Below are 25307 nucleotides of genomic sequence, written 5' to 3' on the forward strand. Positions count from 1 at the left end.
TACCATATCTAAAAAAAAAAAAAAACCTCACTGGTTAGGCTTAACAGGTTTGAGATGACAGAAGAGTCAATAAGTCTGAATAGAGATTAACAAATTATCAAATTTGAAAAGAAGAAAAAACTGAAGAAAAAAAAAAGGAAAGAACAGTCTTGTGATCTGTGGACAACACCAAAAGGTCTAACACACATGTAACTGGAATCCCAGAATGAGTGGAGAGAAATGGGGTTGGGAAAAAAGTTTTGAAGAAATAATAGCTGAAAGTTTCCCAAATTTGGTAAAAGACACAAATTCACAGATTGAAAAACTTGGCAAACCTTGAGCAGAATAGACAAAGAAAAATCACACCAAGGTACAACAAACCAAACTGCTTAAAACCAAATACATATAAAGAGAAAAATCTTAAAAGTAGCCAGGAAAGAATAAAACAATACCAAACGCACATTACATACATCATACATGGGAATGATAATATGAAGGAAGGTTGACTTCTCATCAGAAAAAATGGAGGCCAGAAAACACTGGAATGACATCATTAACATATTGAAAAGAAAAAAAAAAGTCAACCCAAAATTTCAATATCCAGAAAATATCCCACAAGAATAAAGGAGGGGAAGAATAAAGGCAAATTAAAAACATTTTCAGAAAATTAAAAACTAAGCAAAATCATCACCAGTAAACTTGCCCTATAAGAATGAGTAAGGTTATGATTTGGGCTACAGGAGACATTCAGGAGGAATGAAGAGCACCAGAAAGAGTAAGTGGGCAACTATAAAAGACTTTTCCCTCTAAATTACTTTAATATACAGTCAGCTGTTTAAAACAAAAATTATAACACTGTGTTGTGAGATTTATAGCACACATATACATAAGGCATATGACAACTAGAGCAAAGAAGACGGCGGGTGGTAAATGGAATCATATAGTTGCAAGGTTCTTATAGTTCACATGAAGGGGTACAATGTTAACTTAAAGAAGACTGGAAAGTTCTGGATATATATTTTAATTCCATGTCAACCAGACTCCCATAAAATAACAGTACAAAGTGCTGTAGCTAAAAGGACAACAGAAAAATTAAAATGGAATTGTAAAAAATACCCAACCCTAAAGCATGCAGGAAAGGAAGAAATGAGAAACAGACAAATTTAAAAAGTAGAACAAACAGAAAACAAATAGTAAAATGAACAACTGAAATCCAACCACTTTAATAAATGCATTAAATACAAATGGAATAAACCCTCCATGTAAAAAGCAGAGATTCCCAGACTGGATAAAAAGGAAGACCCAACTATATGCTATCCACAAGAAATACGACTTCCAGCAATATATAAAAAGAATACTATGTTGTGATTGAGAGGAACAAGAAATTGGTCTAACACTCCAAAGTCAATAAATGTAATTTATCACAGTAACAGAATAAAGGAGAAAAACCCTGGAAACACTTCAGATGCCCATCAACAGGACACCTAAACATCATATATTGTTGGAATACAAGTTAGCAATTAAAAGAAGGAAAAGAAATCACTGATACATGTAATTACATGGATGAATTTCAACACCATTACGTTGAGCGGAAGAAGCCTTACTCAGGGGAATGCTTAGTATACGATTTTATTTATATATGAAGTCCTACAACAGGAAAAACTAGTCCATAGTTTAAAAAAAAAAAAAAAGAGAACAGTGGCTGCCTCCAGGGAATGGGGGAGGGTGACAGAAGTCTAGATTACACAGGTTTATGACGTTTTAAAAACTGAATGTAAAGTGGCCAGAATAGTTCAGTTGGGAGAGCATAAGATGGAAGAAAAACTGAATGCACATTACACAGTATGGAAATTTATTAAAACCATAAACAAATATTAAAGTCTAGTTAATGATATGCACACTAAAGTGTTTAGGGTTGAAGTGTACTGATGTCTGCAAGTTAATCTAAAATACATTAAAAAAAAAAGACAGACTGATGAATGACTACAGATGTTAACTACTGTAGAATTTAGCTGGTGGATCTATGGGTGCTCACTGTATAATTCTGTCAAGATTTTTGTAGTTTAAAACCCAGGGACAGATCTTTTCAAATACAATTCCTTGTTATGCTCCTTTATATACACTCTGTGAACAAATCAGGTTTCCCCAAATATCAGGAACAGTAACCCCAGCTGCTTTAAACTTTTATTTCCTCTGTACTCTTATCATAAAGAAGACGTGAAGCAGCTGTTAGCCTGTATTATGGTGACAGACTCTTAGGGTGGAAGACAGCAGCAGTAATACCTGAGTCTCAAACTTTTAATGTTCATTACTGACTTTGGAAATTCCTTAGGCTTTAGAAGGTTTTAGGCTGGAAATTACTAATCTGGTGCAGCTCCTCATTTCCTAGATATAACATGTTTACTCATCAATATTCTCTCTTCAAACCAGCATTATAATACATCACACTATAATGTGTCCAATCAATAAGGGAAGAGAGGTGGAAGTCTCCCAATGTACTAATTGCCATGAGGAAAAGCTGTTGATCTTGAAAAAGAAAAATGGGGAGAAGCCTGTATGAAGCAGTGCATACCTCCTGTTCTGCTTGATAGAGCTTGACAGTGATGTTCCTCTGGAAACCCGCATCGCTGGCATCATAAAACACCCCGAGACTGGTAATAACGATCGGATAGAGAACTCGGAAGCTCACGCTGACCACTCGGTCCTCAGAGAGCCCTGATGAAGTGTCTTTAGGAAGACTGAACGCCTCAATTTCCTGATTCAAAACTAAGGAAGTTATGAGGAAAGGAGTTTTACATATCAAACAAAAACAATCTTTCATTTTACTAATATGAAGTGGGCTTGAAAACAAAATCTAGATAATTATTTTTTATATAATTCTTTCACAAATGGCAATAAATTTTTTAAGTGCTTCAGAAATATGGCTGCTCCCAGGAAAAAAAAAACTATTTTGAAATTTAAGAATGAAGTTTTCAGCCACATCCAAGTAAAATATTTAATTATAGGAACTACCTTAATAAACTTTTACATATACATGTGCATTTGTATGTATAAACACTACAGGGGAATATTAAATTTAAATGCATCTATTAGGAACGGTTGGATAAATTAAGAACAGTACTAATCGCAGTTATAAATGAGTAAATTTAGTCTTGCTCTGAGAATTCCAAAAATACTACTTCTCGTTGAGCAATTTTTGTGATGTCAGGCAATTATCATAGTACAAAAGTAACTGAAATCACTTCAAATAACATTGAAAAACTCTTGCTATACAGTACTGATAAAAGATAAGCACATCAAACACAGTAAGCATTTCTGACCACCCACTATGTGTCATGTCCCATCATATTTAATCTGTACAACTACTGTATGTGATTGTGACATTATCTCCAGTTTACAGATTAAGAAAATGAGGCCCAGAGATGTATTCAATTAAGGTCACAGGAAGTGGCAGAGCCAGGAATCAAATCCAGATTTACTGACTTCAAATTCAGTGCTCTTTCTATTCCCCCAGAGCTATCTAATCAAAGCCAAAAACAGTTCTTTTCAGATAATTTTTTCAATTACCATAAATGAATCAGGATAGATTACATGAAGCAGTTAACATGGCTGAGAATATCAGTGCCATTGTTGAGAAATAAAATAGCAACTTATTTTAAAAGACCATTCTAGGGCTTCCTAGGTGGCGCAGTGGTTGAGAATCCACCTGCCAATGCAGGGGACACGGGTTTGATCCCAGCTCCAGGAAGATCCCACATGCCGCGGAGCAACTAAGCCCGTGCACCACAACTACTGAGCCTGTGCTCTAAAGCCCGTGAGCCACAACTAATGAGCCCATGTGCTGCAATTACTGAAGCCCACGCACCTAGAGCCCATGCTCCACAACAAGAGAAGCCACAGCAATGAGGAGCCTGTGCACCACAACGAAGAGTAGCCCCCACTTACCGCAACTAAAAGAAAGCCCGCACACAGCAAAAAAAAAAAAAAAGACCCGACACAGCCAGTAAAATAAATAAATTTAAAAAAAAAAGATCATTCTATCAATGTTCTTTATGTTTTTTAGAACTCTGCCTTTCTAACTTTGCAGATCACACAACCCCATCAGTTAAAAACATCTGTACACATACTCATATTTATTTACAAAATATACACATATTATTGTCAGTTAATATATTCAATATTAATAAAGATTACATTTTATTTTCAGATTAACAGAAATTCTGTTTTCTTCCCACACTCCAGAGGATCATTTGGACCCGTACTTTAGCGTTCCTGGATGCTATTTCACACTCAGAAGACGCTCAATAAAATGTGACTAAACGGGATTGATGGCTCCTTCCCAATTACATACATGAGCAGGAGGGACAAAAGAAGGATACAGATTTTGTCATAGGCTGGGCAAGCACTGGCCAGAGAGTCTGGACTCCAAATATATTGGACAATCACAAAAATGTTTCTCTTTAATATAGTCAGTAAATAGGATATCCAAAGTGAAGCATGTCCACTAAAGGCAATAGGTTAAGCACATTATAACGTAACTACCTATTTTCTATCTAAAACAAATGTTCCTTAAACCTGAAGCTATCTGAATACAAGACAGCCTGCTACGTTGATAATGCTATTAATTAAACTTCTATATATCAGAGTATCATGATGATTAATGTTCATGATGACCTTAAGGTATCAAAATAAATCTAAATGCCATTTAAATCATCAAAAAGATAAAATTAGGTTCAATACTAATTTAGTTACAACTATTTTTAAAATTGGTAACCTAGGTATTGCATACATGAAAATTTTCTATTAATGGAAAAACCCCAGTCCTTTACTATTAGTGAATAATAGCACTTAAAATAATAAAAGTCCAGTTAATTTAAAGGTTTCTTTAAATTTGGCTTGGCTTCGTTTTGGATTTCAAACATAATTTGTTCTAGGCTACTCTCACATCATCAGTAATACAACATTTTATTAGGCTCATGGTCCCTTGGGGACCCCACTAAAGGACCCTCTCCCAAGAAATACAAAATCACACACAAAATTTTGCTTACAATGTTAACTAAATTCATAGACATCCTAAGTAAGAAACCTCTGCTTCACAATACAGACCTGAAAATATGATCCAATTTATTACAAAAGCTGACTGCAGCCCAATTTTATAAAAAGGCAGGCCCTTTAAAATTAACAATATTAACACCAAACGTGTCCCAGGAACTGTCCTACATGTTTCATATGCATCAGCTTTTTTCATCCTCATGCCAATCCCTATGAGGTAAGTACTTTTGCTCCCAGTTTACGGATGACGAAACTGAGGCACACAGCGGTAACTAACTGTTCAAAGGTCACTCAGCTGGAAAACGGCACAGCCTAGATTTAAAGCCAGGAGGCCTGATTCCAGAGCCCATGCTGTTACCCATTACACTACTGCTGCCTACAAAGGCAAGGTGCACCTAATTATACAGGTGTGACAAATCTTAAAACACCTGAAGTCATAATTAGTACATTTAAGATTTGGTAAAGCTTAATCTCCCTTAGAACCACAGCTGAACATACTGGGAAATGCTAATAAATACAGACAGGTACACAGTTATCAACTTTCTAAAACTGGTCCCCTGATAACACAGAGAACCAAATTAGGATCACCTTTCTTCACCCTCATCAGAACTACCAAATTTTTAATTGTAAGGAATAAAAAAATTACTTGTGTTTTCAATTTTTTATTATTTAATTCTTTTATAGAAACAGGCAATAATTCTTAAAGAGAGTTGATTCACAATATTTGTATCAAGGTTATTATAAATCAGCAGGCTGGTGAAATAAGCATTTTCCATTAAGTTTAAACTTCAGTATGCATTTCCAGATGTTTTTGAATCATACTGAGAAATTAACTCTCCTGGACCCTAAAATCATATGTATCTATAAAGAATCTTTAAAGATGCCCAGAGTGGTTACTCTGTCAGAAAGGATGAAAGGTAAATTTTGATGAAAGTTCGATTTTAGTCTGCTAAAAACAAACCACTGTACTATTCAGCTGAACAATTCTTCCATAACATCAAATTTGTACAGTAGTTCCCCCTCTCCCCGCCCCGTAACTGCAGTTTTGCTTTCTGAGGTTTCAGCTACCCATAGTTAACTATGGTCCAAAAAATATTAAATGGAAAATTCCAGACATAACTCATAAGTTTCAAACTGTGTGCTGTCCTGAGCAGCATGATGAAATTTCACTCCATCCAGCTCTCTCCCGCCTGGGATGTGAATCCTCCCTTTGTCCAGTACATCCCACTCCTCAGTCACTTAGTAGCCACATCTCAGTTATCAGATTGACCCTCGAGGCACTGCAGGGCTTTTGTTGAGGTCACCCATATTTTACTTAAAGAAGGCCCCAAAGTGTGTTGGCAACTTGGATGTGCCAAAGAGAAGCCATAAAGCACTTCCTTTAAGTGAACAGGTGAAAGTTCCCCACTTAATATGGAAAGAAAAAAAAATCATATGCTGAGGATGCTAAGATCTCCCATAAGAACAAATATTCTATCCATGAAACTGTGAAGAAGGAAAAAGAAATTTGTGCTAATTGTGCTGTCACACTTCAAACTGTCAAAGTTATGGCCACGTGTGTGATAAGTGCTTAGTTAAATGGAAAAGGCATTAAACGTGTACTATAAGATATTTTGAGAGACAGACCATATTCACATAACTTTTATTATAGTATGTTGTTATAATTGTCCTATTTTATTACTTACTGTTATTAATCTTACTGTGCCTAATTTATAAATTAAACTTTATCATAGGTATGTATGAACAGGAAAAAGCACAGTATACACAGGGTTTGGTTCTATGCAAGATTTCAGGCATCCGTGGGGGGTCTTGGAATGTATCCCCCGTGGATAAGGGAGGACCACTGTAGAGGGCAGTCTTGTATAGGCTGAGGGAAAAGAAGACTTACCTGGGTTCGTGATGTTGAGTAGTCTGCAGGAGTAAGGATCCTCCCTGTCCTCCACGGGCACGTCACAGCCACGAGCACCTATGATGAACTTCACAAGCACACTGACAAATGCGCTGGCATTAACATCACGTACTGACCTTCACCTGGCACACGCACGTCTCCTCATGCCCAATTCACAGCTTTTACTTTGAGACACAAGTATTTATTATGATTAATGCTAACTTTATTCTTCTAGTCTAGCAAAAAGGGAGAACAGGCAAAGTAGAAGCTGCTAACCACCGAGTGACTAATGCGTAAGCCCTCTCCTGCAGGACCGCATTAAAGCAAGCCGAGTACGTCTGGCCTGGCCACCAGCAAACACTCACACCACTTAACAGCAAACTACGGTAAAGTCAACTTCTCATGCCCACACCTAAAAACACATGTACATCTGCAACCTCCTTCACTCGCTTTCTTCTCCTGATATTTCAGAAAGCGGTCCTCTTGCTCAGAAGTAGTCTTTCTATCCCAGAGGAGGACCTCTCCTCCCCTAGACCTTGCTTCCCTAGCTGCCTGTAACCCATGGCTCCTTCCCTACACATTATAAACACGATGAAGTCCTGACATTAATTTGTCTGCCTACCATGCTTTCCTTTACAGTGAGGTCCTACAAGGAAACTAAAATTTACAGCCTCTGGATTCTCATTTCCTGCTCACTTTATCAGACATAAATTTTAGCTTCAGTGCCCAGCACTTCCACTGAGATGTCTACCACCAGTATAACTAGAGAGCTGCTGCTCAGTCAGCACTGTTCAGCCCTCCCCTACTTGGCATCTCTGGGGTTCGACAGTGCAGGTCTCCTTAGAAAGCTCTCTTCCTTCTTCACGTGGCACTGCTCAGTGGGCTCTCCAGCTCCTCTCGCCCAGCTCATCCATCAGAGTGGATATCACTCCAGGGCTTTGCCCTGGGATCTCTTCTCACTCGACTCACTCGTTCCACTTACTCTCCCTGGACCATTTTTATTCCCAAGGCTTTAACCAGCCTGGGAATGGTTCCTGAATTAGCACCTCTAGCCTGGACCCATCCTCTAAGGAAAAGATCCACAAATTCAGCGTACGTCTTCACCTAGACAGCCCACAGACAGCTGTGCGCTACAAGTGGCTCCTACTGGGTCATGAGGGCCAACTGCAAAATTTTTAAGAATTTTGTGAGCTGATTAATAAGCACAGCTTTTATTAAAAAACAAATTATATAAACTTACAATTAAATACATTATATTACAAACAAAGGGAACAAATGCTCAAATTCATCATTTCTTAATTATTTCACTATCATCTCTGCTCTTGAGGTAAGGCGTATCTACTGTATCTGTACGGTGGGGATATTCTAACGCTGAGCCACTGCCTATCTTCCCCACTCTGTGTTCAGAAGCGTCACATTAGTTGCCTGAAATTGGCACAGTGGGAACACTTACACCCTGGAAACTGGCAAGCGCTACAAACAAGGGTTTGATTTATTGTTCTGTTGACTGTCTAGTCTTAAAGTGATGGAGAAAATGTTTGCAATGCAGATTAAGCTTAAAACTTGTGGATATATGTATAGCTGATTCACTTTGCTGTACAGCAGAAAGTAACACAACACTATAAATCAACTATACTCCAAAAAAATTTTTTGAAGAATAAAATAAAATAAATATCCTTAGAAAAAAAGCTTGTAGCCATTCCATTGTGAATAGTACAAAAAAATTAAGCCTATACTCTGCTACTGTTCAAAACTTATGATCTGATTCAGGAAAGTCACTCACATCATTGACTAAGAGTAGAGTTCTGCCACATGAGACTGAAGTTGTCATTTCCGTCTTAGTCTTTAACTTAAAGGAAATATATTCACATCAGAATTACACTCTTGTCAACTGCAGCCACAAGCTGGTTATAGATACGAAAGTCTGGCAAACACTGAAAGCATTCTAAGAATCAAATGGCTATATATAAGTTATAATAGAGAGTATCATATACATTATTATCTGTCAATTATATGCTACACAGCCTTTATATCAGTAACATCTATAATAAACATATACATACATGTAAGCATACTTTTCTTCAGAGAGCTGGTGGATAAACATTTAGCAGGACACCTCTGCCTGCTGGTACCTCAATCAACAAATCTAGAGCCCCCTTCCCATGAAAAGTGCTCTCCTCATCTAGTACTTTTTGTCCTGATTGATGATTTCATTACTCTTCAAGTTAGAAAGCTAGCAATCCTCCTAGCATCCTCCTCCTCTTTCTACATTCAATTACCTTATTTTCTTAAAAGGTCACCACTTTAGCTCAGCTCCTTAGCAGTCCTTGTCTAAATAGGTCTCACCTGCCCCCTGAACGCCCGATCTGGTTACTGCCTACCTCTCACAGTTATAAGCCCTCCCTCCTTTCCTCTTTATATGATAACCTCTCTGCTCCTCTTCCCCTCTCTAGTGCTCTCACACTCACCCACAAATAAACATACACCCCCTACCCCATAATCTCTGCACTCCAGCTACACAGAACTATACGGAGTTTCCCAAACACCCCAAGCTATTTTATATTATTTTATATCTATTTATACACAGTATATATAACATTTTATTACACTATTACATCTATTTCCTTCTACTAAACTCTGAGCCCCCATAAAGACTCAGGCTATACTATATTTATCTATACATAGTATACTCCCTATATAGAAAGGATACTTAATAAGTACTTGTGAAATTGACAACTTACAGCTTCATTACAAAGGCTTTTAATTAAATAGGGTCCTTGAAATGTATGTGGAGTCTGGCTCCTTCAGTGAAATGCAAGACCTGAAAGTAAGCTATAACTACAGAAATGCAAACACTTTCTTTTACTAAGGGCCAGTTAAGGTAGAATACCTTTTACAAACAACTGGCATTCAGAATAAAAGTATACATAGAAATGAATAAATGTGTTAATTAAATTATTGTAGATATTTACCAAATTTGTTTTTTTAGGGTATCTTAAATAGTCCACAAAATTACTCTGTCCCAGGAAGAAGTCTTTGGCTAATATCTATTTTTATATAAATATCCCATCATTTTTTAAAAACAAATCACCAAGCTAACTGAATTTAAAGCAAGAATGCTATGATAACAAACAAATTACTGGTAAATGCCCGAATGTTAATCCTACTCATTACAGTCAGATCTGAGTCATTCCCTCAGTTGCTGTTGAGTGTCTCACTCTGTGCCAAGTTGGGTTCTAGGTGCTGGAAATACATCAGTGAAAAAAGCTGAAGCCCCTATGACCATAAAACGTAGTCCAGTGGGGAAAGACAAACAATTTATAAATATACAACTAAATATAATAAACATGCTAGCTGCTGATATGTAAAGTCAAGTAAGGGAAGACAGCTGGAATAATGCTACTTAACATGGCACTGCCTGCCAAGGTGGTATCTAAGCAGAGACCTGAAGAAAGTGAGGAAGTGAGCCATGAGGATATGCAGTGGGGGAGTGTACAGGCAGGGGGAACAGCAAGTGCAAAAGCCCTGAGGCAGGAGCACATTTAGGGTACTGAAGCACAGTGAGGTGGCCAGTGCAGGGGAAGTAGACGTAGGTAAGGTCAAAGACCACGTTAAACACCTGGGATTTCACTCTGAGCCAGAAGAGGGGTGTGAACAGAAAACTGACATAATCTGACTAACTTTAAAATGGCTACTGCATGGAAAATAAAACATAAGAATCAAAGATAGAAGCAAGAAATTCAGATATGGAGGCTTCTGCAATAACCTAGGTGAGAGGCAACGGTGGCCTAGACCAGGACGGTGGTCCTGATAGTAGTGGTAAAGGTGGTGAGAAGTTGGATTCTGGATATGATGTACAGGTAGCACCGAGAAGATATGCTAATGGACTGGATGTGGCATACGGGACAAAGAAGGATCAAGATAACACTGTACTGTAAATTGTAAAATACTCATATTTTCCCGATGCCTCAACATCCCCACAACAGCTGTGAGCATCCCGCCCAGATGACTAGGTGCACTCGGGTGACAAGGCTGGTCCCTGCCACAAGGTCCCCTTCTTGCCCTCCCCTGCCATGACCCAGTGACGTTCAAACACAACAGTGAAATCCCTCCTATCTTTTGCTTGTACTCTCCAGCCTGCCCCCAAATAGAGACCCCTGCCCACGGGTCCCTCCCCTCTCGGCTCCCCACCTGCTTGGCTGAGCCCACTCCTTGGACGCTCCTCCCTTTTGGCCCCCTGCGTGTTGTGCCGTGCCTCCTTCTCTAGGACCTGTGAGTATATAGATCCTTTCATTTCCTATTCCTCTCCCAGTGTAAATTCTATTGCTGTGTTGGAACGATCCTTAAAGCCCCTACAAGGGGGATTTACTCCTCCATTCACTACACAAACACCAAGGTTTTTGGTCTGAGCAACTGGAAGAAAGGGGTCATTATTTTCTGAGACGGGAAAAGCTACAGGAAGTGCAGGTTTTCGAGGTGGTCCTGATGGTAGTGATGACTCTGAGGCCGTACACTTGCTGGGTAATAGGTTCTATTATTATTGCAATCATGAACTAGAGAAACCTGTCTTGAAAAGGAATGAAAGCTGCTATGAGTAAGATAGGAAATCTGTAAATGTCCACTACTGCTGACAAGAAAATTCACAATTGCAATTCTCTCGCTTAGCTACTCAGTCACAAGTGGGCCAGCTGAATGCAGTCCTGAGGGCCTTCTCTGCTTATCGGTGACCTCGCATAAGCAGAGAAGTATCTTCACAAAACTAGAAGTCCAAACTTCCATGCTTCGCTTCCACTAGCCCCTCACTGCATAATCTTCAGAGGCTGTTTTCCCTGAGAAGACTATGGCCTTGGGCTCCTGACCAACAACCGTGCCATCTAATGTCAACATGGGACGTGCTACCGAAGCTCAGGCCTGGAAGGATGTCAGGGAAAAAGGGCATGGCAAACTATACAAACTGCAGATCACACAACTGAATGGCACTACAGAACTGAAAAAAATTAAGTGTATCTCTGAGAAGTCAGTCAAAAGCATATTCAGACACAAATGCGCCTAACAGAGAACTACTCTGGAACAGAACTTTTTTTCTAAATCAAAGCAAAAACCCCCAAAAGCCAAAAAACAGAAGCAAACAATCCAAACTAGGTATCTATAAAAACTAGGTATGTTAACCAATGAATATAGAATATACTCTTCTCCAACTATCTTCTGGCTTAAAATCTCAGTTAAATTTACTTTTGGGATTCAACTACATGGAGGAAAAGCAAAATGAAATAGTCATTTCTCGGAGGAAAAGAAGCCACGTATCTGAATTAACATCTCTGACTATCCAAGAGGAGGTCTTTGAGAACACTTAACTTATTCAACACGTCATGCAAGGTGCGAACTCAAGAAACCTACCGCTGACTTAACGCTGGATGTTGTGTCAAATGCTTCAGCCAGGTGCTTCTTATCACACTGCGGAGTTCATGGTTATTGCGGGCTGACAGCACACCAACTACCACATCATAGTGACTAGATTTCCACTGAGGAAGTAAGGCCAACTGATCTAGAAATAAGAAACAATACATTAGAAATGTCTCAATTACTGTTAAGTTCAATATATAACATAAAAATGTTTATTATGAGATAATATAAACATATGTTCATGTTTGCAGAAAATATAAATATAAATAAATACAAAAATAAAATTGAAAGCACGAATAAACTTACCATTCAGAAATAACCGCCACTAACATTTTGGTGTAGAGCCTTTCTGCTTCCACATCTATGTATGTACTCATGGTCACCTAAGTATGTATGTAAATTCTTCAAAACAAGTAAGATGTTTCTGATAAGAATCTGTTTGGAGGGTCAATGTGGAATAAACCATACAACAGTAGGCAACAGAGCCAATCAGGCTATAGTCAGAATCCTGGCTTTTTATATTAGCTATAAAAGTTATTTAACTTCTTGAGCCTCAGTATCCTTAAGTAGAAATGGGTGTAATAATACTTCTCATAGAGTTGTTGGAAAAGTTAAATGATGTGTATAAAGGTTCTGGTCTGGTACCAGACAATAGCAACTAACAACAACAACAACAAACGTGCTTTCGAAGCTGAAGTCCTACATCAATATCAGTTATTATGTTTGGGAGATGAAGCTGAAGGACTACCACGCTGGAAAGAATCAGACCCCTATTTATGCCAATAAATTCTACAGCCAGCAAACATTTCTCTCTTAACACAAAGAATGAAGGAGGGGAAACAACATTTCTAGTTAAAAAAAAAAAAATCAAGTGACAAGTCATTTTTTACTGTCATATTTACAACATTTTTTACTGTCATATTTAATGGACAGGATTACATTTTTAAAATCTGTCCTTACAGGGAGTTCCCTGGTGGCCTAGTGGTTAGATTTCCCAGCTTTCAACTGCCAGGGCCCCGGTTCAATCCCTGGTCAGGGAACTGAGATCCCACAAGCCACCCCCCAAAAATTGTCTTTAGAAAAAGATAGAGGGAAAGATACTTTGTCCCTGTTTTTCATCAGTTTCAAAGCTTGAAAGCTACAAGCTTATACATAGCTCTGATTAGGGATCCCATTTCATCTCTTTCTCCAGTGGTAGAAACAGATCCAAAAACGTTTCCAAAAATAAATTATTGAATGCCAGAGAGCTTTACTACGTTACATGAAATGTTTTTATATGCCATAGGATCTCAGTATTCAAAAGACAACAAAAACATGTTGATATTTCTTCACGGGAGAATAATTTAAATGCTTATGTAAAACTGGCAGGGACAACCCATTCCCTCTACCTACTTTTTCACAGAGAAATATTAGTGGTAAGTATATTTTATCGATAGGAGTGAGGCAACTGCAGTAACCAGACATATCTGACACTGATTCTGTAGCCAACATGCTGCACAGTATCAGTAAGAAGTTATTCAAATCCTTGTGCCTCAGTATCCTAATCAGAGAAAACTGATACTGAAAGCAGCCTTTAGATACTGTTTCATCTGTTTCAAAATGTCTTCTCAAAAGATTAAAAAGCTTTAAAAGCTTAGAACAGCAAAAACTTTATGTATCCCAGAGACCTCATTTATCTAACTTCATGAGAAAACAAGGTCACTGCACAAAAGCAAATTTCAAAATAACTGAAACATCCCTTTAAATGCCAAACATCATTACCTTATTTTTGATGGGTAATCAAAACAAATCTTTTAGAGATGGATTACATGAAACATAATTTAACCTTTTCTTGACAACAAAATCTTCTTAAAAATTTTCTCAAACCTCCCTCTTTATCATTAATTCTAGCTGCAGCTTCAGTTCAGATTATCTTTCACCTGGACCTACAAGGCTATCCTAATGGTTTCTCCCAGACTTCTCCATGAGGTTTTTCTAAAAATAAATAAATAAATAAACAGACACGAAGATAACAATGCAGTATGTGAAAATCTCATGGATTATCACTGTAAAGTACTTTTTGATCATATTCCACCTCTCTCTGCCCCTGCCAATCCTCTCTGCTTCTAACCCACATCTAAGCTGCTTCTATTGAACTGTGTTACTTTATATCTATTTCTCTTTTTCTTGCAGAAGAGAATTACATGGCAGATTTTGGCCTTTCAGAGAACTTCTACTTCAAGAAATATTGAAAAATAGATTTTTAAAGATTTGACCAAAAAAACTGTTAGAATTAATAAACAAATTTGGTAAAGTTACAGGATACATAATCAATATACAAAAATCAGCTGTATTTCTATACAGTAATAAACTACCAGAAAGGAGAAATTAAGAAAACTCCCAATTTCAGTCACATCAAAAATAAATACCTAGGAATAAATTTAACCAAGGAGGTAAAAGACCTGTACACTGAAAAGTATAAGACATGGATGAAATAAATTGAAGAATACAGAAACAAAAGATATTTCAGGCTCACGAATCAGAATTAATATTGTTAAAATGTCCATACTAGCTAAAGCAATCTACAGATTCAGTGCAATCTCTATCAAAATTCCAATGGCATTTTTCACAGAAATAGAAAAAACAATCCTAAAATTTGTATGGAACCACAAAGACCTCGAATAGCCAAAGCAATCTAGAGAAAGAAGAATAAAGCTGGAAGCTTCCTAGTTTCAAACCATATTATGAAGCTACAGTACTGGCATTAAAACAGACACATAGATCAATGGAACAGAATAGAGAGCCCAGAAATAAACCCATGCGTATGTGGTCAATTCACTTACAACAAAGGAGCCAAGAATATACAACGGGGAAAGGACAATCTCTTAAATAAATGATCTTGGGAAAACTGGACAGCCATGTGCAAAAGCATGAAACTGAACCACTAACTTATGCTACACAAAAATCAACTGAAAATGGATTAAAAACTTGAATGTAAGACCTGACACCATAGAACTCCCATAAGAAAACACAGGCAGCAAGTTCCTTGACATTGGTCTTGGCAATAGTTTTTTTATATTTGACACAAAAAGCTAAAGGCAACAAAAGCAAAAATAAGTGAGACTACATCAAACTCAAAAGCTTCTGCACAGCAAAGGAAACCATCAACAAAAAAGAAACCTACCAAATAGAAGATATTTACAAATCATATATCTGATTAATATCCAAGATATATAAAGAATTCACACAACTCAATATCAAAAAAACCCAAAGAATCCCATTTAAAATTGGGCAGAGGATCTGAATAGATCTTTTTCCAAAGAAGACATGCAGACTACCATCAGGTGCTCAAAATCACTAATCATCAGGGAAACGCACATCAAAACCACTGTGAAATATCACCTCATCTCTCAGAATGGCTATTATCAAAAAGATAAGAAATAAGTGCTGGGGAGGAGGTGGAGAAAAGGGAACCCTCACTGACAGCTGGTGGGAAAGTAAACTGACGCAGCCACTATCAACAACAGTATGGAGGTTCCTCAAAAAATTAAAAACTACCATATGCTTCAGCAAAACCACTTGTGGGTATTTACCTGCAGGAAATGAAAACATTCACTAGAAAAGACATATGCATGCGGATGATATGCATGACATTCACTGCAGCACTGCTTAACAGTAGCCAAGACAGGGCAGCAACGTACGTGTCCACTGACGGGTGAATGAAGAAAGAAAACGTGTTCTCTGTACACAATGGAATATTTTATTCAGCCATAAAAAAGAAGGAAACCTTGCCATTTGCAACAACGAGGACGGATCCTGAGGGCATTACACTAAGTGAAATAAGTCAGACAAAGACAGACTAATACCATATGATCTCATTCATATGTAGAATCTAAAACAAAACACCAAACTCATAAATACAGAGAACAAAGTGGTGTTTGCCAGAGGCTGGGGGTAAAGGGTAGGCATAATGGGTAAAAGGGGTCAAAAGGTATAAACTTCTAGTTATGTTGCTAAAGAGAGTAGGTCTTAAAAGTTCTCAGCACAGGAAAAAAATGCCTACGTGTGGCGACGGATGTTAACTATGCATACTGTGGTGATTATTAGAGATATACACATATATCAAATCATTATGCTGCACACCTGAAACCAATGTAATCTGTCAATTATATCTTAATTTTAAAAAACACTGGTTTCTTCTACCACATACCATCAATGTAAATTAGTCCAACAGACCTGTGAGTAGCGTGCTACCCAGTATAAAACTCAAAATGGGGAGTTTCCTGCTCGTCTAGTGGTTAGGATTTGATACTTTCACTGCTGTGGCCCAGGTTCAGTCCCTGGTTGGGGAACCAAGATTCCGCAAGCCACGTGACACAGCCAAGATTAAAAAACAAACACACAAACCAAAAAAAATAAAACAAACATACAAAACAACCCTCAAAGTGGATACTGCACAAGAATGCTGCCCAGCTTTCCCTCTACACTTTCATCATCCTCTGCTCAATGCTGCAAGTATGGGGTACCTAGTTTGATACTGGTGTCTGAAAACAGGAAAAACAAAAAAAGAACAACAAACATCACCAAAACACCAAGAAGTAAACATGAGACAAAAAGAATAAAGATAATTCACAGAAAAAGAAATGCAAATAGCCAACAAATCTATGAAAAACGGTTCAACTTCAACAGAAGTCAAGTTTGAATTAGAGCATTAAGATACCAGTTTTCTCCTACATTCAAACTAACAAATATCTTTTTTTTTTAATAAATTTATTTATCTGTTTATTTATTGGCTGCATTCGGTATTTGTTGCTGCACAGCAGGGCTTTTTCCAGTTGTGACAAGCGGGGGCTACTCTTCATTGTGGTGTGCAGGCTCATTGTGGTGACCTCTCTTGTTGTGGAGCACAGGCTCTAGGCATGTGGGCTTCAGTAGTTGCGGCACATGGGCTCAATAGTGGTGGTTGACGGGCTCTAGAGTGCAGGCTCAGTAGTTGTGGTGTACAGGCTTAGTTGCTCGGCGGCATGTGGGATCCTCCCGGAGCAGGGATTGAACCCATGTCCCCTGCATTGGCAGGCAGATTCTCAACCACCGTGCCACCAGGGAAGTCCAACAAATATCTTCTTAAATGATAATACCCAAATGATTGATATTTTGATACAGGTAGTTATTTGAAGGAAATGGCTACTCTCCGATGCTGCTGACAGGAATGTAATTTGGTATAGTATTCTGCAGGAAGTGTTGCCAATATACATCAAATACCTCAGAATTGTATAACTTTTGTCCTTAGCTAAGAATATATTCTAAGAGGCTTCCCTGGTGGCGCACTGGTTAAGAATCTGCCCGCGACACAGGTTCAATCCCTGGTCTGAGAAGATCCCACATGCCACGGAGCAACTAAGCCCATGCACTACCAAGCCTGTGCTCTAGAGCCCTCATGCCACAACTACTGAGCCAACGTGCTGCAACTACTGAAGCCCATCCACTCTAGGGCTCGTGCTCTGCTACAAGAGAAGCCACCGTACTGAGAAGCTTGGGCACTGCCCCCACTTGCCACAACTAGAGAAAGCCCATGCACAGGAACCAAGACCCAATGCAGCCATAAATAAATAAATAAATATTCTTTAAAAAAAGAATATATTCTAAGGAAATAATCAGTGATGCACTAAAAGATTCATCACATTGTCACTTCTTAATAGTGAAAAACTGCAAAATATATAAATGCACAAACAAGCCATTAGTTAAATAGATTATGGTGTGTCTATATGTTAGAATACTATACAGCCATTAAAATTATGTCTTAAACAGATCATTAAATGTTGTTCTACATCTTATTAAGTAAGATTGGCAGTCTATAAGAACTATGTACATACTATATGGTTCCATTTATATAAAGTACAAAGCAGGCAAATCTCTGCCATTACCTCTCCCGGCAGTGATAAGAAGGGAACATAAAGGAAGCTTCTCATGTGTTGGTAGTTTTGCTGTTTTTAATCTGGGTGCTGATTAGCTGGGTATATTCAGTTTGTGAAGCTACATCAAGCTCACATTGATGTGTACTTTTCTGAATGTACATTATATATCAAAAAAAATTTTCATACTAAATAATACCCCCAAACATGTTTCATATGTATGCATGATACATTCAAAAACTGCCCAGTACAGATCATTTTTCTTTCCTTTTTTAAAAATAATTTCAAAATTTTCTATACAAAACTTGTTTTATAAGAAAAAAATTTAAATCGTGGAACGTGAACGATCTGTAGGTGACAAATTCATCCATACATTCCCAGGTTTACCCTCTTAATTCATTCCTTCAAATTACTTAGCACCTCCTACATTCACTGCTTTAGATAGCAAATATATAGCGCTAAACAAATCTTCAAAATGTCAACAACAACTAAAACTCCATACAAGCTCTCTGAAGGCAATGACCGTTTCTCTTTATTTTGTGGTGTATCCTGAGAGTCTGGCAACCCGCTAGACTCTGCACTGAAAGTGGACAACCAAGAGTTTATTAAAGACCAGCAGAGGTAGACTTCCAAACTGATTGTTCAAAATAAGCCCAAAGATTCTTAAAAATTAGACTAAAATTTCCACTCTCATGAGCATGCTCTCAGATGACACCAACCACAAATAGAAATCTTGAAAATTAAGAAAACACGCAAGTTCACCCAGGTCTACTGATCGGGACAATCAGTATACACGCTACCAGCATGCTCTCGCCAATTTCAGATACTGCCCCCCCCCCCCCCAAAAAAAACACCTCATTAGCACGGGCACCCCCCCCCCCACCACACTGTCACTCCTCTCTAAAATTCATGGAGTGTTCACTAAGAATCAGGCACTGTTCTGGGTGTTTTATTAACTGAATCTTCACGATAACCCTATGAGGTCATCATTTTATAAATAAGGAAACAAGCAGAGACAAGATTAGCATATAGGGATCATTTTGCACGAGGCAGCCCTAGGCAAAACTGCAAAGCAAGCTCAATTTGTCTTTGACCTTCTACTTGCCCCATGTCGGTTCCCATTAAACAAACTGTGAGCACCTTGAGAGCAGGGACTAAGTACCTAGCGAGCTAAGCATCTGTTGAATGGACATGCTTCTTTCCTTTCTCTTTCATTTCCTTCTTTCCAAATATTCTAGAAAGGGAAGGCTTCTTCTGTCACATGGCTTTTCTAAATTAACTGTTAAATAGTTCCTGCTAAGGCATAACCCAAAAGCAATATCTTGTGATGGAGATATCCTGTATCTTTACTCCCTAGCCCAAATGGTTGTCTCCGCCTCCACCTTCCTCTCCTCACCCCTAGGTGTGCTGGATTTCACAAGAGGAGATCTGTTTGCTCCTCACCAGATGTTTCCCCTGACTGGGTTTCACCTATTCAAGGTGAGCTACTGCATTAGAACAGCACCAGGTACTAACCCAACTGACTGACTTCATTCAGGTTCCTGCCCAGCTGTGACCTCTTCAGAGCAGCCTCCCCCGCCCTCTCTATTTAAAGCAGCAGCACAACCCTCTCCAGCCTCTTACACTGCTTTAGTTTTGTCACCATGCTTATTCCCCTATGACGTTTAACAATTATTTTCTTATGCTCTGCCTTCCCTTCTAAACTGTGAACGGCATGAGGGCAGGGACTTTATCTTGATTACTGCTGTAATTTCACACCTACAACAGGAGCTGGCAGAGGAGGCTCTCAAATATTTGTAGAATCAACTGCAAGTCAGAGGGCCTTTTTTAATATTCAGGGGAGGAAAATTTCCCTTTTGAAAAATACTTCCATGACTTAATAAGGGTGACGACAAAGAGGCAGAAAAGAAAAGAGAACAAAAACAAAACTTAAAATGGAAATTCGAGGAAAGAATACTTAACAAAATCTTGGGTTTTCTCTCTCACTCTAGCTTAAGGGATATAAGGGCTGAAAGGTAAAAATGCCTAAAAGTTTTAGTTTGAACTGGTGACAATACAATGAGAAAAGAATTTGTGGGAAATTTTAGCAATCAGGATGCTTCCATTGTTTTTAGTTTTGAAAGTACCAAAAGTACAAAAGGAAAATTAGTACTCTACAAGGTTTCACTTAGATTAAAATACTCTATTAGTTGACTAGATGCACAATATCCATCTAAAGTCATAGTTAATTTACACAACTAATACTGATCTCTTCACCCATAGCCCTGTCCCTTTCCAAGGTCTACTTCCTAGTTTCCTTAATCTAGCCTGATCTCACAGGATGGCAGGTAAGCCATCATCAAAACGCTCATGGAGAGGGAAAAACTTAAAGAGAAAATTTTTTTTTACAAAGTTACTTTTAATACTTGGAGGTAAGCCCCACAGGAATAAAAAACTGCAAAGGGGTAACTCCATCACCTCCAGGAGTGGCCCAGGGGGAGACTGGCTACTTGAGGGGAAGGAAGCAGAAACAAGACCTAGTGCAGACTCAAGGCAAAGGAAATGCCACTGGGGCTGGGAGCTGTGAGCGCTACAGGAGAAAATGCAAGCATGGTGGGACTGGCTCCAGGCACACAGGCAAAGGGTTGGACGTAAAGCCACAAGGCTTCCAGAACTAGAACAGATAATTTTGAAATGTGTATGGAAACATGAAAGACCCCAAAACAGACAAAACAATCTTGAGAAAGAAGAACTCAACTGGAGGAATCAGGCTCCCTGACTTTAGACTATACTATAAAGCTACAGTAATCAAAATAGTATGGTACTGGCTCAAAAACAGACACACACATCAATAGAACAGAGAGCCCAGAAATAAACCCACACACTTATGGTCCATTAATCTATGACAAAGGAGGCAAGAAGAGACAATGAGGAGAAGATGGTCTCTTCAATAAGTGGTGCTGGGAAAACTGGACAGCTACATGTAAAACAATGAAATTAGAACATTCTCTAACACCATATACAAAAGTAAGCTCAAAATGGATTAAAGACCTAAACATAAGACTGGATATTATAACACCTTCTGAGCAAAAAATAGGCAGAACACTCTTTGACATAAATCATAGCAATATGTTTTTGGATCCATCTCCTAAAATAAAGGCAATAAAAGCAGAAATAAACAAATGGGACCTAATTAAATGTAAAAGCTTTTACACAGCAAAGAAAACCATCAACAGAAACAAAAAGACAACCTACTGAATGGGAGAAAATATTTGCAAATGATATGACTGATAAGTGATTAACATCCAACATATATAAACAGCTCATACAACTAAACATCAAAAAACAAACAACCTGATTTAAAAATGGGCAGAAGAACTGAACAGACACTTTTCCAAGGAGGAAATGCAGATGGCCGACAGGCCCATGAAAAGATGGTCAACATCCCTAATCATCATGGAAATGCAAATCAAAACCACGAGATATCACCTCACACCTGTCAGAATGGCTATCATAAAAAAGAACACAAATAAATATTGCGGAGGATGTGGAGAAAAGGGAACCCTTTACACTGCTGGTGAGAATGTTGGTGCCGCCACTGTGGAAAACAGCACGGAGATTCCTCAAAAAACTAAAAACAGAACTACCATATGGCCCAGCAATTCCACTCCTGGGTATATATCCAAAAAAACCCAAAAACACTAATTCAAAAAGATACATGCACCCCAATGTTCACAGCAGCATTATTTACAATTACCAAGATATGGAAACAACCTAAGTGTCCATTAACAGATGAATCAATAAAAAAGATGTGGTATATATATAATGGAATACTACTCAGCAATAAAAAAGAAAGAAGTTTTGCCATTGGCAGCAACAGGGATGGACTGGAGGGCATTATGCTAAGTGAAATAAGTCAGACAGAGAAAGAAAAATCCTGTATGATATCACTTACACGTGGAATCAAAAAAATACAACACACTAGTAAATATAACAAAAAAGAAGAGGACTTACGGACGTAGAGCACAAATTAGTGGTTACCAATGGAGGGGCTTAGTAGTTACCAATGGAGGGGCAATATAGGACTGGAGGAGTGGGAGGTACAAACTATTGGGTGTAGGATAGGCTCAAGAATGTACTGTACCACACGGGGAATAAAGCCAATATTTTGTAATAACTGTAAATGGAAAGTAATCTTTTAAAATTGTATAAAAACATTAAAAAAAAAAACCTAAGAAACTGTCAGGCAGGCCTACTAAGTTTTAAGCTTGAAGGTAGGGTTTTTGCTTGTTTATGGACTCGAAAAGATATTTAGGTCGTAACTATCCTAAGTATGCTCTACAAGTAAACTGCAGTAAAGCTCACTCATCATACAAAAAGAAACTTGTAAAATACAAACCCAACAGATGTTACAGAGCATTTTTTATATATATATATACAGCACTCTTTCCTCAACTCTGTTTACAAACCCCCCCCCACAAAAAACCTAACCTGTTAAGTTAAATGCCCTGTAACACTGTACTTTCATTAAATCATTTAAATAGTATCTTAATTCTATTCAGGTCACACAAATAGCCTTTTCAAAGAGCTTGTAGCTTGTCTCATAGAAAAGGATTTTAAGAGATTGTTACCAGAATAAAGAACTCCAATTATAACAATGAGATTGCCTTGAGGATTGCCAAATTAGTTTCTATACTTTCTACTTCTAAGTTAAGGCACAGAGCCATCTCAGAATTGCAAATACTCAATTCTAATTCTTAAAAATATTGCAAAAGAAAACAACTGTCTTCGGGAGAAGTGGTGAGAAAAAAATTCCCAATGTAGTTAAAAAACAAAAACGACTATTACCTCATCTTTCAAACAGCCTTCTAGGCTTCTTTATATGTCCTAGGGCAAGCCCTTAAAAAAGAAGACAAGAAAAAAAGGGAAACCTTAAGAAGTCTTCAGAGCGGTGGAATTCATTAACAACAACAGAAAATCCACTGGGCTGTGAGCAAAGCATCCTATGTATCAGGCTGTGACGTGAACATGAACAAAGGTTTCTTTCCCACGAGAAAATAACTTTGAGAGCAAATGGATAAGAACGTTAAAGAACTTGATATTTTCGTGTATGTTTCACGAGGAGGCTTTGCAAACCCAACTCCCAGGAACAACTCCACTCGCAGCCATGCCCTACTTCATGCTTAGATTTGTTCAACCGGCTTACATCACGGTTTTCAAAGAATACAAAGTACCAAAGTACGGTACACTCTTAAAGCAAAGTTATTCTTTAAAAGCAAAACCCAGCCACCTTTTAGAACACGCACACACGTGATCCACTGCCCGAAGACCTCCGAAGTCTTGACCCAGTAAGACCACCAAACTTGGGAGGAAGGAAGCAACCCGGCAGCCCGACCCCTGGCTCAGGGCTGAAGGACACTCGGGGCTGTGCTCCCCGGGCAGGCGCCGGGCCTGGGAACAGCCGGAGGGCTTGCGGTCGCGGCCACCGGCTTGGTGGCCATTAAGAAACGCCGAGAGGTGAGAAGCGGCCGAGACGCGAAACCAGAGAAGCGCCCTCAAGCCTGCCCGCTGCGAACGCCCCGGGGGATGAAAAGGGCCATTTGTTTCCTCTGGGGACCGTCGTGTCGGGCCGGGCCCCCCGCCCGGGACTCTCGGAGCCGGCCTCCCCCGCCTCGCGGCCGCCCCGCCCGGCCCGGCCCCAGGACCTCACCTGCCGGGCCAGCCCCCGAGGCGCGGGCGGGCGGCGGGGAGCGCAGCCGCAGCCAGAGGTGCAGCGCGGCCCCGAGCACACACGGGCACAGCAGCACCAGCCAGTTTCGCATTGGCCGCCCCCGCCGGCTCCACCTCGCGCCCCCGCCGCACGCCGGGCTCTCCCGCGTCCCGGCGGAGAGATAGGGGACCTGCAAGTAGGGAGGCCGAGGGGCGGCGGCCGACTCCCGTACTAACGCTCCGGGGACGACCGCCCTCTCGCGCCCGACGCCGTCCAGCAGCTTCTCTCTCGGCTCCGGGCCCCGCTCCTCAGGCTCCTCAGACCGCGGGCGGCAACGGCTCCGCCGGTCGGAGCCCCGCCCCCTCCGCTGGGCCTTCCCCCCGACCCCGCCCCGACCCGTCTCCTCCCGCTCACCGCTCCCCCTTCCCTCGCGTCCCCTCCCGCTCCCGCCAGCCAGCCGGGAGCTGAAGTCCCGCTCTGGGCTCAAGTAGGGAATACCCCAGTGATCCAGTGACTGGAAAACCACATTTCCCATAATCCCACGCACTCGCCTCCATCGCTGGTCGGTCGCGGAGGCAGAGAGCGAGGCACCCCACGGAGCATGCGCTACTCATCTCGGCGTCTACTGCCCCCCGACGGCCGAAGGGAGGTAGTGCCCCGCGGGCCCCGCGGGCCCCGCGTTCTGGGGTCGCCCCAACCCCGGGAGGGAAAGACAGCTGAGGTGAATGGTGCTGATCGCCTAAGATCTGAAGAAGATCTCAGGGAATTTTCTTTTTTCAATCACGCAGAGCTTCCCTACGCCGAATGCTAGCCTTGTGTGGGAGATGGGATCTCGCTGACGTCTCCGGCTCGGAGATCGCGGCGAGGCAGCCCCGTTGCCTTCAGCTGTGAATCATCAAGTATTCGTTGTGGTGCAGTGTGTACCCGGCTCCTCGCCCGGTCCTGTCCTCTAGGAGCTCGGGATGCGTCAGAACGCACGCAGGGGATTAAGCTGTGGAGCACGACAGCCACGGTCAAGTGTGAAATCCCACGTGCCCGGGTTTCCAGCCAGCACTGGAGAGCTGCGAATAGAGGAGGTGCACGCACACCTGCTACAAGACGTGAGCCGGGAGAGGCGAGAGGACGCACCTGTGGGCAGGACCCCCGCAGCGCTGCTTAAGAATAAAGTGCTGCCCAATGGCCCGAGGACTTGTCCCCTCCGGCCCGCCTGCGGCCAAACGCTCGAGTGCCCTGCTTGAGACAGCAAGTCAAGGGGCGAGACGGTCAGGGTACCGATGTTAAGAAGATGAAGGAGAGGATGAAAACGAGCGCCCGGCTTATGGTGTACCGTTTGTTTTTAAGGTTTCCCAAATTGTGGAAACAGAAGTGAACTATATTGTTGGGGAACGTTTTGGTTGAAAGCCAC

General features: G+C 40.2%; 1 protein-coding gene across 7 annotated transcripts in view; it reads right to left on the reverse strand.

Moving 5' to 3' along the window:
• Window positions 1-24259, reverse strand: part of B3GALNT2 (beta-1,3-N-acetylgalactosaminyltransferase 2) — a 50459-nt gene extending 26200 nt beyond the window's left edge. For 6 of the 7 annotated variants that reach the window (XR_009053774.1, XR_009053773.1, XR_009053772.1 and 3 more), the window contains exons 1-4: window positions 23903-24259; window positions 12317-12464; window positions 6920-7020; window positions 2552-2745 (exon numbers count right to left, since the gene is read on the reverse strand). Coding sequence is in view for 3 of the 7 variants with exons in the window: in XM_057735397.1 (XP_057591380.1) it covers window positions 2552-2745; window positions 6920-7020; window positions 12317-12464; window positions 23903-24014 (555 nt within the window). In the remaining 4 variants the exon portion in view is untranslated. The remainder of the gene's footprint in view (window positions 1-2551; window positions 2746-6919; window positions 7021-12316; window positions 12465-23902) is intronic. The other variant, XM_057735396.1, reaches the window with a different exon arrangement.
• Window positions 24260-25307: the final 1048 nt, after the last annotated feature.

The sequence above is a fragment of the Hippopotamus amphibius genome, chromosome 5, assembly GCF_030028045.1.
Source record: "Hippopotamus amphibius kiboko isolate mHipAmp2 chromosome 5, mHipAmp2.hap2, whole genome shotgun sequence".
In the NCBI taxonomy this organism is placed as follows: domain Eukaryota; kingdom Metazoa; phylum Chordata; class Mammalia; order Artiodactyla; family Hippopotamidae; genus Hippopotamus; species Hippopotamus amphibius.